Source organism: Nelumbo lutea, chromosome 5 (genome assembly GCF_056320005.1).
Source record: "Nelumbo lutea isolate HS-2025 chromosome 5, American lotus-T2T, whole genome shotgun sequence".
Lineage (NCBI taxonomy): Eukaryota > Viridiplantae > Streptophyta > Magnoliopsida > Proteales > Nelumbonaceae > Nelumbo > Nelumbo lutea.
The window spans coordinates 42408686-42425281 of NC_142688.1; the positions used below are offsets into that span (position 1 = coordinate 42408686).

A 16596-nucleotide genomic window follows, 5' to 3' on the forward strand; every position below is an offset into this window, starting at 1 on the left:
TAAGGAACTTGATTCAACTTTTGACATTTATTTAGAATTTGGGTTGGGTTGGGTTGACTTCATGAATAAGAGAAACTAGTCTGCACCCTTTACAGCCCCACAGTGCTAAATTATAAAAAAGAAACTCTTTTTTATAAAAAAAAATCAAATGAATCACCTTCATAAAAATGGCTTCTCCTTTTGGAACACAATCAAACATATCTCCTTCAATATCCTCCACACCTGCTCATAAGCAGTTAAATAGTGTAATTTAGATGAAATAAAGGTTTAATCCCCACAGTGCTTAATAATACTCTTAGATTATAATTTTTCCTTTTATTAAGTTTCAAGAATTGAGTCAGGACATATAAGATAAGGGTATTTACCTTCAAAAGTAGCCAAATGTCATAACGCATAGTATTTAGTGTATTGGGTATAGGGATACGTTTAACCTTAGATGAAAATCAAATCAATTCAAGTAAAAGAAAGTGAAATGCTTTTACCAGGATAAGATGGTGCATCTGCTATGACATGGGGTAAATCAAAATTAATGCCCTTAATTTGAGGATACTTGGATGTGATCATGTTAATTGTTACTCCAATTCCACCTCCCACATCAACTATCTCTTTGAGGCCCTCAAATCCCTTGTATGTCTCAAGAATTTTCTTCATGGTCATTGTGGTATGATTTGACATTGCTTTATTGAAGACCTTGTTAAATCTAGCATCTACCCCAGGATATTTAAATGCATGCATCCCATGGACCTTGTTGAAAGGAATTCCACCTTCAAGAACCGCATCTTTCAAGCAATGCCTGCAACCAAATTGATGATTAGATTTTGCTTTTGCTTGAGTTTAATGAATTTAGAACTATGGTTGCATTTGGATTAGAGAAAATTTGGAATTGGATGAAGGATTGGATTTGTCAATTCTCTATTTGAATTCCTCCCCAATCCAATTGCAGTCCAAGTAACTACCACAAAAAGGGCAGGGTGGCAATCAAGCCAGAATTGGACTCAAAACATCGGAATCCAATCTGATTATTGAAAACTGAAATCCAAACCCGATTTAAAATACAAGAAGATTCAGGGAGTTCAGGTGGGATTTAAATCCTATCGAATTAGATTTAATTCAAATATACTTTATATTTTAAAGAAGGGAAGCTTGCAGTACCCTATACTTTGGGCCTAGTCTCACTTTGGTCCTCAGATTTCAAAATATGCCAATTCAGTACCTAAACTTCCAAAACATGCCAGGTTAGTCTTTACCATTAGCAATCCGTTAGTTATCTCTATCACTTGATGACATGTATGACTTAAAACTTTTAAAGATGTCAAAATTATCCTTAAATACTAATCATCATCTTTTTCCTCAAAAATCAAGATTGAACCAAAGCAATAGATTGGTTTTTGACAAATTTCTTTTCTCTATTGGCTTCTACGAGATTTGGGCATTTGGATGATTGGTAAATAAAATTAGATGACACCCAAAGGGCATTTGCATCCTTTCACATGCTACCTAACAGCAGTTAATGGTTTTGTACTAAATTGACACATTTTGGAAGTTTAGGTACTGGATTGGTACGTTTTGATGTTTGGTGACCAAAATAAGATGACCCAAAATATAGAGTATTAATATACAATTTTCCCTTTAAAGAAGGGTTATTATCTAAAATTTACCCTAACATTTTTGCATCTTTCTTAAACTCACCATGATTTTTCAAAACACCCTTGTCAATGAGTTTTATTGTCCAAAACTCACATTCCACTGAGATTTCCATTAGAACACCATTAGTGGTCATTAATAGAAGTTGTCTACATAAGCATTTAAATATTTTACATGACCAAATTACCCCTGATTGATTAGTTAGCCTTATTTAATATTTTTATAACAAAATTACCCCTGATTGTTGTGGGCCTAGTATGGGCCTGGGTATGGGTCAAAGGTAATTTTGCCATAAAAATATTAAATAAGCTTGATTGGCCATTCAAGGGGTTATTTGGTCATATAAACTACTTAAATTCTTATGTAGACAATTTCTATTAATGATCACTAACGGTGATCTAAGAAGGTGAGTTATGGATAATAAAACTCACTTACAAGGCTGTCTGGAGTTTTAAGTCATGGTTAGTTATTGTCCATTCCGATTTAGGCCAATATGAATCAATGATAGGTGGACCAGGTTATATCCAATCCAATAAATATTTTGGACTAGACAGGTCTAGCTCAATGTCTTATAGGACAGTTCAACTTGGTTTTATTTTAGATTGCATCCAATCTAAACATAGTCCATTGACACTTCTACTTTTATCATTTGTCAATGGATTGGATATTAATTTAACCGACTAGGGGTGCAAAAGGATTGGTTCGAATCTGAATCATATCCAATAACTGTAGGCTTGGTCCAATATGATCCGAAGATCCGATAGGATCTTATAAAAATTGATTCAAATTCGAATCTGATAAGAATATCAGATATCCGAATATGATCCAATTCGATTTAATTTAAAAATAATTTATTAAAAGAAAAATAAAATATGACCATTTAAATAAAAACAAAAGAATGCATTTTTCAACTATTTTCATCAAATATAAACGTTTTTATAAAAATAAATAAATAATATAAAAACTTACAAAAATGAAATTATATATATAATTGGATTTTTAATCAGATCGTATTATTCAATCCAAAAAGCTGAAATGGGATAACCAAATCCCACAAAATAGGATTGTACTTTGGATCATATTGGATCATGATCCGATACATTTGCACCCTTAAACCCGACCCAATGCAATGTAAATCCATTATGATGGACCAGGTCCAATCCAATTCAATAAGTACTTTGGACAATTAAGTTTGAATTGATCAAATTCAATATTGTCTTATTCGACTCTCCAACTTAAAAATTGGTATTTATTAGGGGTGAGCATTCGGTTTATTCGATTAAAAACTGAACCAAATAAATCAAATTTTAAGAACCAAACTTATAAAATATAAACCGAATTGAAACCGAATTATTAAAAAGCCAAAGAATCTGAAGCTGAATTTTTTGTTCAGTTTTCGGTTATTTCGTTTAAAACCAAATTGGGCCATTAGCACTTATTGGTATTTGAGAAATAAGCCAGAAATAAGTGCTTATTTTTGAAGCCCAAATTTCTAGCTTTTTTTAAGTGTTTATACAAGCGAGCTAGCACTCCTTGATCCATTGGAAGTCTTTGGCTTTTTTTATTTCTTAAAAAAAGGGTAGGTATTGCCTTGTCAACTTAGACATAAAGTGGTCGAGGGTGGTGACTCAACAAGTGAGATTTTGGACTTCCTTCACCGACCTCAGAGGTTGTATATCCAAGATTGCTTGGATCTTCTCAGGTTCGACTTTAATTCCATGTTGGGTAACCATGCAACCAAGGAACTCACTCAATGTAACGCTGAACACACATTTGTTAAGATTGAGCTTCAGGTCATATTTTCTTAAAACTTTAAATATGTTGGTTAAATCAACGATGTGGGAGTTTAAAAAACTACTTTTTTCTACCATATCAGCAACATAAACTTCAATTTTATTTCCTATTAATTCAGAAAAAAAAATCTTGTCTACAATATGTTGGTAGGTTGCCCCGACATTCTTAATGCTAAAGGGCAAAACCTTGTGACAATATAGACCACTTTCAGTTACAAAAGTAGTCTTCTCTTAGTTGTAACCGGAATAGGCATCCATGAAGCTTAGCATCTTAGACTCCGAGGTGGCGTCTACTAGCTGATCTATTCTAGGGAGGGGGAAGCTATCATTTGGGCTACTCTCTTTAGGTGGGTGTAATCTATACACATATGTCACTTCCTATTTGCCCTTTTAATGAGCACTAGGGGTGGATTCGAGTCTAGCCAAGATGAATAGTACCAGTTTTGAGCTCGGCTTAGCTCAGCTCGGCTCATTTTATATTGTATAAAAATATTTTTTATTTATATTATTAATATTTTATAAAAATAAAATTTATATATAAAAAAAAATATTTTATATTTAAAGATTAAGAATTATAATCATTAATAATTATAAGATTTTTATTATATATATATATATATAATTTTATATAATTTTATTATATATATAATATATATTTGAGCCGGCTCGCGAGCCTCACAAGCCAAGCTCTAGTAGGCTCAAGTCTAACTTGTTTATTAATCGAGCCACTGAATTGGGCTTGAGATCGAGCTCGAGCTCGATTGAAATTGAGCCGAGAGCTCGTGAAAAGATTGGCTCGTTGCCACCCCAAATGAGCACCATGTTTGCTATCTAGCTTAGGTATTCTATCTTCTATAATGAATGTGGTACTAAAGAGCTTCCCAACCTCCTCGTCAATGGTCCTTCATTGCTATGGGGTGAAGTTCCATTTCTTTTCTTTTCTAGTGAGTTTGCTTTTTAGAGGCTCTTCGATGTATGATCCAATCTACATTGTCTTCTCAAGCTCAGCCTTTGAGATTGGAACTGAGATAACACTCTCCACAAGGTGTCATCGGTCTTTGTTGGACCCTAGTAGTGGTTTTGAGGTCTAGGTCGACCACCAACAACTACTTTCCTTTTCCTTTCAAGGCCCACATGTAACATTTTTGGGACTCTAGGTGGTCCCCCCGCACTACGACAATTCCTTGCTTGGTTGGGAACTTCATTGTCAAGTGGTATGTTGATACCATAGCTCAAAGGGCATGCAAGATAGGACGACTAAGAATAGTGTTGTAGGGTGATATTATGTCAACAATCAAAAACTTGTTGTTACCAACAGGTTAAACCTCTCAATAGGGCCGATGATGTCCCATTGAAACCAACTACTGGTATGTTGGGAAGGATGAGGTCCTTCCTATCTAGCTTGATTTTGTTGAACGCTTCTACAAACAAACTATTAGTTGAATTACCATTATCAACAAATATACACTTTACCCCGTAATTTGCAATGATCAACTTGATGACTAGGGCATCATCGTGGGGATGGTGGACTCTTCATAGATTGTCCTCATTAAAGTAAATCATCTCCTCGGTCTAGGCCTCTTTGGAGGGTTCTTTTCTTCGCCCTTCAGCTCCTGGATTATCATCCTTCTTGCCAATGAGCTACATCCAGCCAACCATTGTCGACCCACTAGTGTTCATGGAGATTACCCCAAGAAGTGGATCTTTGGGCTACTAGGGCTGGTTCCTCAACAACTCGATAGCTCAATCCTCCTTCATGAACTACTTCAAGTACCCATAGCGGATCAATTCCTCAATCTCGACCTTTAGGATCTTGCAGTTCTCTGTGTCATGCCCCTTAGCCTTGTGGAAGTGGTAGTAGCGGTCCTGGTTCTTGTTTGTTGTTTTTGCTTTAGGAGAGATGGCCACTTCAAGTAGTTAACAGACTTCATCAGCAACAGGATCTCACCCCTCATCGCATTTAGTGGAGTATAATTTTTGTGCTTTATCAGGGGGAGTCCTGGAGCATCGGCCAAGTGACCTAAAACGCATGGATGACATGTTATCATGGCAGCCTCTTTTGTGGCTACCTCACCTTGGTCATCATCCTTGATACAAAAAAAGAAAGAAGATAAATGGAGAAAATAATATTTCTTAATGTTGAATTCAGTAGGTTACAACCTATTTATAATGGAGTTAGGGATACCATCAGGAAACAAGGTCAGCGACCTAAATTAGAATAAAAAAAAGAAAGAAATAAGATATATACAACTAATTAGATTAGAAATATCTCTCCTACAATTATGGAGATAATGATAAAATAATAATTTTGCTTGATTCACTTTGCACATGGATAATTCCTCAACATTCATTTATTTATAAGCTCCGACAAGGAAACCTTTCATGTTATCTAGAGGTTTCTTCGCCAACGAAAACCTCAGGTTAGGGTCTTCGATGCCATGGATTTTTGTAGTCACCTATATAGTCGGGTCAAGGTTCTAGACCTATAGGGACTCCAGATTAAACCTCCACAATTACTCTTGGATGTCCTTGTCAAAAAGCTGGTAAACCGTCATGAGACTTGATGTGGTCTTCGGATGACATCAGCTACTGGAAAAATAATGGATGGCCAGGAGATCCATAAATTGAGCCCGGTGCCAAACCCGAGTACCACACCTGAGTTATTTGATAGAATGTGGTTGGAACATAATGGTTTGGAAGCTCTCCATGTGATCGAGGAGTTAATCCAACCCATCATATGACTCCAGGTTCAGAGCCTTGAAGTCCTAGGGCTGAGGCTCAACACGGATCTCAAGGTGTCAAACCGGCTTGCTTTTTGGTCTTTGGCCGGACTCAGGCCAAGGATGCCTCTTGTACCTACTCCATTGGGATCCTGCTGTAGAAGTTGAGTTGTGAGACTTGACTGAGGTCATAAAGTGTCTCACATGCCAATACACCCGCATTTCATAATTGCTGACGAGGTCATAAAGTGTGAGCTGCATGCCAATACAAGGGGTCCTTGCACAGGGCTAAAACCAAGAATCGTGGCCTTAAATTTATTTGTTGTGGCCCCACCAATATAAACAGACACTTCATCTAATGTGACAGATGTTCTCCCTGTAAATCTTTCTCTTCTCCCACTTTATTATTCAGTTCTCCTCTCTTATCCATGTCACCCAACTAATGTTATTAGCATTTGAACTTTTAATCAGATACTAGCAGCCTATTGTTTGTCATAAAATCAAGCAAATCAGACCATACGTATACGTACACTTCATTAGTATCATGGAGCCTCTATATATTTCATAACCTCTGAGGCTCCCAGCTAAAAGGGAGAAGATAGCTCTCACTTTTAACTATTTCCTGTTCCAATATATAGTGAATATGGCTCTAACCAGTGGCAGTAATCACTTTGAACCCTCAAATGAAGAGAACTGTATGTTGGTGGCCATGCAATTGGCAACTGCTGTAGTGTTTCCTATGGCTCTGAAAGTGGCTACGGAGCTAGACGTGTTTGAGATCATATCTAGAGCTGGCCCTGATGCCCACCTCTCGGCTTCAGAGATCGCCTTTCACCTGCGCACTGAAAACCCAGATGCAGCTACCATGCTCGATCGTGTCTTGTCTCTACTGACGAGCTACTCTGTTCTTAAATGCTCTCCCGTCAAACGGGACAATGACCAAGTTGAAAGGCGTTATGGCTTGGCTCCTCTCTGTAAATTTCTCACTCGCAATCCGAATGGAATTTCTCTTCTACCTCTGCTGCTAATAAATCATGACAAATGCCCTACCAACAACTATATAACAATTAGTTTAGGAGGCATTTTAGGTAAAGTTATAAATAACTTTACAATGACCAAAATATCCATCCCAACAACTAAAAAACAGCTAGTTTTAGAGTATTTTGGGCAATTAAATTATTTTTAATTCTTATAAATAACCCTATCCTCCACCATTCTCATCGATCACACTAATTCAACAATTCTCTTACAGGGTGTTTGGTTCCGTTTACATTTATTGAATAAACATTTTATACTTGTGTGACTACAAAACCGGGAAAAGCAATTAATGAGGGTGTTTATGACACATAAGCGCCATTAGGCACTACATCAACAAAATGCCAATAAACGCCTATCTGTTTCAAGAAACTCTAAAATGAAGCTTCCTGAAATAGGAGAAGCGCATAGAAACCAAAGTTTGCTTTTGCAAACTTCAATACACACAAATGCAATTAATGAGGCATTTGCTAACGAGGCACCTATGTAGTTCCGTCCATAAACGTAAATGAAACCAAACATATACTTAGGGAGTGTTCTGTAACGTAAATGAGAAATTGGGTGGTGTGTTAGCATCCACACCACAGGACCACACCACACCCCAATAGGATAGTTGTTCTGCACCATGGACAAAAATGTGTGCATTGATCCATACCACAGCTTAATGGGCGTTCTGCAAGGTGTGGCACATTTTTGTCCACATCTTGTGTTTGATTCCATGCATCTCAACTACAACATGTGAGATTATCTATGCCATTAATCATTAAAATACAATATTTATTTTTTTAGTAATATATATAATAGAAAAACATTAACAAATTACAAAAAATTAATAATTAATAAAAATATTAATAATATTTAATAACAAATAATGATATTAATATTAACTAAAATTAGTAATAATAATTAAAAAATAATTGTTAATATTAATAATTAATAATTAATAAAATAATGTTAATAATAATTAACAATATTAATAATAATATTTATAATATTTGATAACAATTAATAATATTGTTACTAATTACTAATAATTAACAATGATTAATAATATTAATAAAAATAATATTTAAAACTTATTAATTAATAAAAATATTATTAATATGTCTAATATGGTTTTATGAAGTTATTGACAATCTGACATCACTACTATTTATTTATGTTAAATAACATGGTTTTTAAAATTGGACTAAACCGGACGGTCGGACTAGAAAAACCGGGAACCGGTCAGGTGACCGGTTCTGTTTTTCACCAAAACTAGATTTTGGCCAAAAAATGTTGATCATTTTTTATTTTTTTATTTTTTCTACCAAAATTGGTTGACCTTTTGACTCGGTAACCGGACCCATGGCTGGTTCATTCTCCAGGTTAGTTTTAAAAACCTTGTAAAATAATAAATAATAAAATATACATATATCCAATTAAATGTTATTACTTTTTCCATGGCTTTCAAAACCGAATTGGACGGTCGAATCGAAAAAACCAGGAACCGATCATTCGCCAAAACCGATTTTGGACAAAAAATGTTGATTTGGTCAGCAAACCATTGACCCGAGCGTTTGCACCGTTTGAATCGTTCAAACCGTTCAATGGTTTTAATCGTTTTTATTTTTTTACTTTTTCGTTAGAGCAGGCCGACTGTTCGACCCGGGAACCGGATCCCTAACCGATTCGTTCTCTAAGTTGGTTTTAGAAACCTTGTAAAATAATAAATAATAAAATATACATTTATCCAATTAAATTGGATCGGATCGAACAATTTTATTTTTTTAAAATTATTGTAAATTTTGTTTTAATTTTATTTAATTTATTTGCTATTTTTTCAACAATGTAATTTTGTATTTTCAATTTGTAATTATATTGTATTTTTTATATTTTATTAATTTTATTCCATTTTCATATTTCATTCATCCAAATATCCAACCATTGTATGCTTTGTAATTTGTATAGTTCAAATTTAAATGAAATAAAACTCTTATTTTTCTTCTAATTTGTCATTCCATCATTCTTTTTTGGTTAAGTATATTTTTTTTTCATTTATGTGTTAGATTTATCATTTATCATTTCTTAATTTTTCAAATAGTTCCTAAAGCTCAAAGGAAAGTTAAATATTTTAGTTTTACACTTTTACTTATAAAAGAAATCAAATTTTCAAAAAAAAAAACAAAAAAAAAACTAGTATATCCCAGTTTGGCCCACGCCCAAGACCAGCCCTATGGCCCAAGCCCATGGCACGAGCCTGCATGAGCTTGGGCCATGGGTCGTGTTAGGCTGACCTCCAAACTTTTCACCGAGGAGGGCAGCACAGCCTGTGACAGCTTGCAAGCTAGCACGACATGGTCCACACTTTGCATAGGCCGCGTGCAGGCCATGCCTTGCCGTAGGGGCGAAGCTAGGGGGGACCCATGAGAGCCATGGCTCTCCCTATGGTCCAGAAATTTGCACACTCAAAGCATTTTTATATATAAATTTGTTCTCTCCGCTCACTTTTCATCCAATGGTTAGCTCCCTATAGCCTATTCATAAGTTTTGACCCCCTCATAAAAATATTCCCGACTCCACTCCTCCCTTATCGGCCCGACATGGCCCACTTTACACCGCTAATAGTGAAAGGTGATTGAAATAAGTTAAAAACATCATGATTGAAATAGTAGGATTGTGTTTAGAGAATTCTTTTGTTTTTGGATGGAATTTTTCATCGGAAACTTTCTTTCTTTTTTTTTTCCGAAGTGATGTTTTTCGCTTCTAAAGATAAGGAATTTTGAATTTTCATCCGCTCAATTCTCGATATGTGCTCAACTCGGTTATGAATACGTACGATCACAAGGGCTTTTTTGGTCATTTCGCTACAAAACAAAACATAACATGGAACGGGAAAAGCAGCCATAAAGCCTAAAGGCACTGTTCTCTCTTTCTCTTGTCTCCATTCAAGAAGGTCCTTCGTACTCTTGCCTTTCTGTTTTTGTCATGAATGTTGTTACTGTCGAGAAACACAACATGAATGTTGTTCTAATCATCCAGAAATCGATGCTTTTACGGCTGTGAAACAGATTGTAATTTTGGGTTTTGTTTGAAAATGAATTTGGTAAAGTTTTTCTTGTATCCTTTCTATATTCGCGAGTAAAGAAGATTGAATCAAAGGGGTTGTTGTCTGGTCTGCAAAGTTGGCTTTGAATCTAAGGGATTTTGTAGTCTTCTGGTCACGATTGGGGTGCTTGGTGAGGCCACTCTACCATTGGCCACCATTAGTTCTTCCGTGGAACCTGAGGCTGCCACTCCTTGTATTCTGCTGTGCTGTGGTTTCTGGCTTCATGTGGTATTCCTGAGTGCCACGTATCAGTGAGGGGCTCCTCACATGATGGAGGGGTTTTTATCCGGTGGATTGTTGTCATTGGCAATACAGGGTTGAGAAGGTCTATTAGATTCCAATCTGATGTGAGCGAAATGTCTTCTCATAGTTGGGACCCTTTAGAGAAACAAAATTCTTTTCTTTTTAATTTTTCATTATGATTAGATTCTGTGATGTCTCAGTTTAGGACATGAAAAAGGATTTAGTCGTAATTATTAATTATTATAATACCCAATTTAGGAGTTACAATCCATTTAAAGAAGAAAACAATTGAAAGTTGAGACGGTTAGCCCAACCATCCAACTCCAAATCATCCTACATAGATTGTCATGTTATATTGTCAAAAAGGGCTGAGAGGTCATCTAGGGAATAACCAAGGTATAAATTCGCTATTTTTGCTTAATCGAGTATAGTTCAAATGTCATTAATTGCAAGAGAATTTAGGAATTCAATGCTCCATTTATTATATTAGAAAGTTTATTTGATAGAAAAATTAAATTCTATTTTAAGATTTGATGAGCAAAGTGGCACTGGACTCCCAAAAAAGGAAAAATTCCCAGTTAATTTCCCTTAGAAAAAGTGTAGACGTGGCATACCATTTCCTCCATTTTAAAAGGAGCAAATGTGGAGGAGAGGTAGAAGGATCTTTGTCTGTAGCTACATTTCAGAAAGCCTGCAACCCCCAGCCTCACGGCTAGCAACATGTCTTCCGTCAGTGGTCTCGGAAAATCGTTCAGTGAAGAGAAAGAAGATGAAGAAAACTGCCTCTTGGCCTTGCAACTGTCGAGCGCTTCGGTGCTTCCCATGGTCTTAAAAGCTGCTTTGGAGCTCGACGTGCTGGAGATCATATCCAGGGCCGGCCCTGGCACCTTCCTCTCACCTTCGGAGATCGCGTCCCATTTGCCCACCCAACACCCAGATGCCCCGGCCATGCTCGACCGCATCTTGCGTCTCCTTGCTGCCCACTCTATTCTCAAATCTTCTATTGTCGAACGGGACGATGATGACCATGTCGAAATGGTTTATGGCTTGGCGCCTGTCTGCAAATTCCTCACTGCGAACCAGGATGGCATCTCGTTTGGGTCTTTCCTGCTTTTACTTCAGGACAAAGTTTTCATGGACAGTTGGTAATAATCTTCTTTTCCTTTCTAAGCAAATAACAATACTGTGCCTGTGGTGTTTAATTCTCAGTAGTTGAGCTTTATCTTTTTGAGATTATCCTCGGTTCAGCTTAATTTATGCTTTGTGTGGTTAGATCCCAATCGTAGAGCTGCTTAAATGCGTTCACAGATCTCACACTTAAATAATCCATATTTATTGGGTCGGTAGTCAGTACTAGTTGTAATTTACTAAAACTTAACGTACACTTTTTGAAAACAAAATCTTATTTAGATTTCCGGAACATTTTGAAAAGTCATTGTGATTTTAAAATAAGTACCAAAAAGTCATGCTGGGTAAGTTATGTTTGAGAGTGCTTAAATTAAAAATAAGTGATTATGGAATGGATGCTTAAAAACAAGTGCTTATTCCAGTAAGCATTTATTTGCCTTTGGCATCCAATTTTTTCAAGTGCTTATTTTTTAAAACAATCAATTATTTTATATTGGGCATTTGGTAGTATTTTTCTCTGATAAATACTTAAATAAGCATTTGTGACTATTTTGTTCTTTATTTTCTTTCAATTTTTCAAAATATACCATTTGAAAGCACTTTTATTAAATTATTTTTATCAAAAGCACTTTTCTTTAAATACTTTTATAAAAACACTTTAATGAAAGCATTTTTACTAAATTGCTTTTTACAAAAGCACTTTTATAAAAGTACCTTCACGAAAGCACTTTTACAAAATTACTTTTATAAAGAACTTTTGTAAATGTACTTTTATTACAAAAGTGCTTTCAGAAAAGTACTTTTACATAAGCACTTTTAAGAAAGTACTTTTATGAATAAAATTCAATTAAGCATAATTTTGGAAGAAAAAAATTAAATAAGTACTTATTGTATAAACACTTAAAAAAAGCTAGAAATTTGGGCTTCAAAAATAAGCACTTATTTCCAGCTTATTTCTCAAATACCAATAAGTGCTAATGGCCCAATTAAGCACTTATTTTGGATAAACATTTACTTTTAAGCACTCTCAAACATGGCCTTAGACAATTTCCCTACTTTTTAATTCATAAATCTGCCTCACTCGCTTTTGGTTCATAAGACATAAATCTGCCTCAAACATGATTGACCATATAAACCCTTTCCAAAGTATTAATTTCAAAGAGTCTTTCTTTGGAATGTCGATGGACTCTTAGAAGTCTTGACATCATTCCGATTAACTAGGTTTGGGCTAGAGCAGTCTAAATAGGGGTGACCATTTGTTTGGTTAAAATTGAAAAATCGAATAAAAATTGTGTTTTGGTTTGTTTGGTTCGGTTAATTTGGTTTTAAAAAATTTCAGTTTCAGTTTTGGTTTTCAAGATTAGAAATTCGATTAACCGAATTAACCAAAATTTATTATATATATAATATAATATATGTTATATAATATTAATATATATAATATACATTAACATATACATATATTATAATATACATATACATATATATTTTAATATGTAATGTATAATATGTATTAGTATAATATTAATAAAATTTGGTTTTAAACGAAATAACCGAAAACTGAACAAAAAATTCAGCTTCAGATTCTTTGGTTTTTTAATAATTCGGTTTCAATTCGGTTTATATTTTATAAGTTTGGTTCTTAAAATTTGATTTATTTGGTTCAGTTTTTAATCGAATAAACCGAATGCTCACCCCTAATAAACACCAATTTTTAAGTTGGAGAGTCGAATAAGACAATATTGAATTTGATCAATTCAAACTTAATTGTCCAAAGTACTTATTGAATTGGATTGGACCTGGTCCATCATAATGGATTTACATTGCATTGGGTCGGGTTTAAGGGTGCAAATGTATCGGATCATGATCCAATATGATCCGAAGTACAATCCTATTTTGTGGGATTTGGATATCCCATTTCAGCTTTTTGGATTGAATAATACGATCTGATTAAAAATCCAATTATATATATAATTTCAATTTTGTAATTTTTTATATTATTTATTTATTTTTATAAAAACGTTTATATTTGATGAAAATAGTTGAAAAATGCATTTTTTTGTTTTTATTTAAATGGTCATATTTTAATTTTCTTTTAATAAATTATTTTTTAAATTAAGTCGAATTGGATCATATTCGGATATCTGATATTCTTATCAGATTCGAATTTGAATAAATTTTTATAAGATCCTATCGGATCTTCGGATCATATTGGATCAAGCCTACAATTATTGGATATGATTCAGATTCGAACCAATCCTTTTGCACCCCTAGTCGGTTAAATTAATATCCAATCCATTGACAAATGATAAATGTAGAAGTGTCAATGGACTATGTTTAGATTGGATGCAATCTAAAATAAAACCAAGTTGAATGGTGAGTTTAAGAAAGATGCAAAAATGTTAGGATAAATTTTAGATAATAACCCTTCTTTAAAGGGAAAATTGTATATTAATACTCTATATTTTGGGTCATTATTTTGGTCACCAAACATCAAAACGTACCAATCCAGTACCTAAACTTTCAAAATGTGTCAATTTAGTACAAAACCATTAACTGCTGTTAGGTAGCATGTGAAAGGATGCAAATGCCCTTTGGGTGTCATCTAATTTTATTTATCAATCATCCAAATGCCCAAATCTCGTAGAAGCCAATAGAGAAAAGAAATTTGTCAAAAACCAATCTATTGCTTTGGTTCAATCTTGATTTTTGAGGAAAAAGATGATGATTAGTATTTAAGGATAATTTTGACATTTTTAAAAGTTTTAAGTCATACATGTCATCAAGTGATAGAGATAACTAACGGATTGCTAATGGTAAAGACTAACCTGGCATGTTTTGGAAGTTTAGGTACTGAATTGGCATATTTTGAAATCTGAGGACCAAAGTGAGACTAGGCCCAAAGTATAGGGTACTGCAAGTTTCCCTTCTTTAAAATATAAAGTATATTTGAATTAAATCTAATTCGATAGGATTTAAATCCCACCTGAACTCCCTGAATCTTCTTGTATTTTAAATCGAGTTTGGATTTCAGTTTTCAATAATCAGATTGGATTCCGATGTTTTGAGTCCAATTCTGGCTTGATTGCCACCCTGCCCTTTTTGTGGTAGTTACTTGGACTGCAATTGGATTGGGGAGGAATTCAAATAGAGAATTGACAAATCCAATCCTTCATCCAATTCCAAATTTGCTCTAATCCAAATGCAACCATAGTTCTAAATTCATTAAACTCAAGCAAAAGCAAAATCTAATCATCAATTTGGTTGCAGGCATTGCTTGAAAGATGCGGTTCTTGAAGGTGGAATTCCTTTCAACAAGGTCCATGGGATGCATGCATTTAAATATCCTGGGGTAGATGCTAGATTTAACAAGGTCTTCAATAAAGCAATGTCAAATCATACCATAATGACCATGAAGAAAATTCTTGAGACATACAAGGGATTTGAGGGCCTCAAAGAGATAGTTGATGTGGGAGGTGGAATTGGAGTAACAATTAACATGATCACATCCAAGTATCCTCAAATTAAGGGCATTAATTTTGATTTACCCCATGTCATAGCAGATGCACCATCTTATCCTGGTAAAAGCATTTCACTTTCTTTTACTTGAATTGATTTGATTTTCATCTAAGGTTAAACGTATCCTATACCCAATACACTAAATACTATGCGTTATGACATTTGGCTACTTTTGAAGGTAAATACCATTATCTTACATGTCCTGACTCAATTCTTGAAACTTAATAAAAAGAAAAATTATAATCTAAGAGTATTATTAAGCACTGTGGGGATTAAACCTTTATTTCATCTAAATTACACTATTTAACTGCTTATGAGCAGGTGTGGAGCATATTGGAGGAGATATGTTTGAATGTGTTCCAAAAGGAGAAGCCATTTTTATGAAGGTGATTTATTTGATTTTTTTTTATAAAAAAGAGTTTCTTTTTTATAATTTAGCACAGTGGGGCTGTAAAGGGTGCAGACTAGTTTCTCTCATTCATGAAGTCAACCCAACCCAACCCAAATTCTAAATAAATGTCAAAAGTTGAATCAAGTTCCTTAGTTTTCTTTTGTATATATCTCATTTCAGGAATTCAATTAAACATGTCTTTCATGGTTCTTTTATTTTTTTTCTTGCAGTGGATACTTCATGATTGGAGTGACGACCATTGCTTGAAACTTCTGAAGAACTGTTGGAAAGCTCTACCCAACTCGGGAAAAGTGATTGTAGTGGAATCAATTCTTCCGAAGACCCTTGAGGCGACTAATCCCATCACAAAAATCGTCAGTGAACATGATTTGATCATGTTAACACAAAGTCCAGGAGGAAAAGAAAGAACAGTCAAACAGTTTGAGGCCATGGCAATGAGCTCAGGATTTAGCAGTGTTCAGATTATTTGTTCTGCATATCACAGTTGGGTCATGGAATTCCACAAATGATGTATTAGTTTTGGAACTCTTTGTGGTTCTTAGCTTAATGGTTGCTTGATCTTAATAATGATTTTATTGGTGGCTTCAAAAAAAAATAATAATAATATCAATGGATGATGGGATTATATCCTTGTGCAGAACTTGTTTCAAGTCTTTTCCTATTGAATATGGGAATAATTTCATGGTTTTAGAGAGAGAGAGAGAATTTTATGATGGAGATTGGGCTTGGGTTGATCAGTTCCCCCAAAGACCCAATAAGACCAAAAGGGCCAAAAAATGTTGTGGCACTTAAACGGGATAAACGTTTGGTCAATGGGTCATGGCCTCATGGGTCGATCTGTCCCCATGTTCAATTTGACCGTTCATCTCGTTCAAATAAATACCAACAGATGAAAATTTGAGAAAAGATAAATATTTCTAAATTATTATGTTTTAAATTTAATTGTACGTTAAAAAAAATTTAATAGTGAACATTATATATTAAAGTATTATGATGTTTTTTTAAAACAATATA

General features: G+C 34.5%; 1 protein-coding gene and 1 pseudogene across 2 annotated transcripts; both read left to right on the forward strand.

Annotated features, from left to right (window-relative positions):
* Window positions 1–6800: 6800 nt before the first annotated feature.
* Window positions 6801–10735, forward strand: LOC148851988 (caffeic acid 3-O-methyltransferase 1 pseudogene; annotated as a pseudogene).
* On the forward strand, window positions 10640–16207 carry LOC148851989 (caffeic acid 3-O-methyltransferase-like). Of its 2 annotated transcripts, XM_088946284.1 has the most exons (5): window positions 10823–10919; window positions 11052–11668; window positions 14922–15232; window positions 15492–15556; window positions 15792–16207. In XM_088946284.1, the coding sequence occupies exons 2-5, from the start codon at window positions 11244–11246 to the stop codon at window positions 16089–16091; spliced, it is 1101 nt and encodes a 366-aa protein (XP_088802410.1). In that variant the 5' UTR covers window positions 10823–10919; window positions 11052–11243; the 3' UTR covers window positions 16092–16207. The 2 variants fall into 2 exon arrangements, with proteins under 2 accessions (XP_088802409.1, XP_088802410.1); XM_088946283.1 differs by having other exon boundaries at window positions 10640–11668.
* The last annotated feature ends 389 nt before the right edge of the window (window positions 16208–16596 follow it).

Coding starts and splice junctions, on each gene's coding strand:
- LOC148851989 (XM_088946283.1), top strand. CDS start 11,244: ATGTCTTCCGTCAGTGGTCTCGGAAAATCGTTCAGTGAAGAGAAAGAA. Junction 11,669..14,921: donor AAAGTTTTCATGGACAGTTG/GTAATAATCTTC, acceptor ATTTGGTTGCAG/GCATTGCTTGAAAGATGCGG. Junction 15,233..15,491: donor AGATGCACCATCTTATCCTG/GTAAAAGCATTT, acceptor GCTTATGAGCAG/GTGTGGAGCATATTGGAGGA.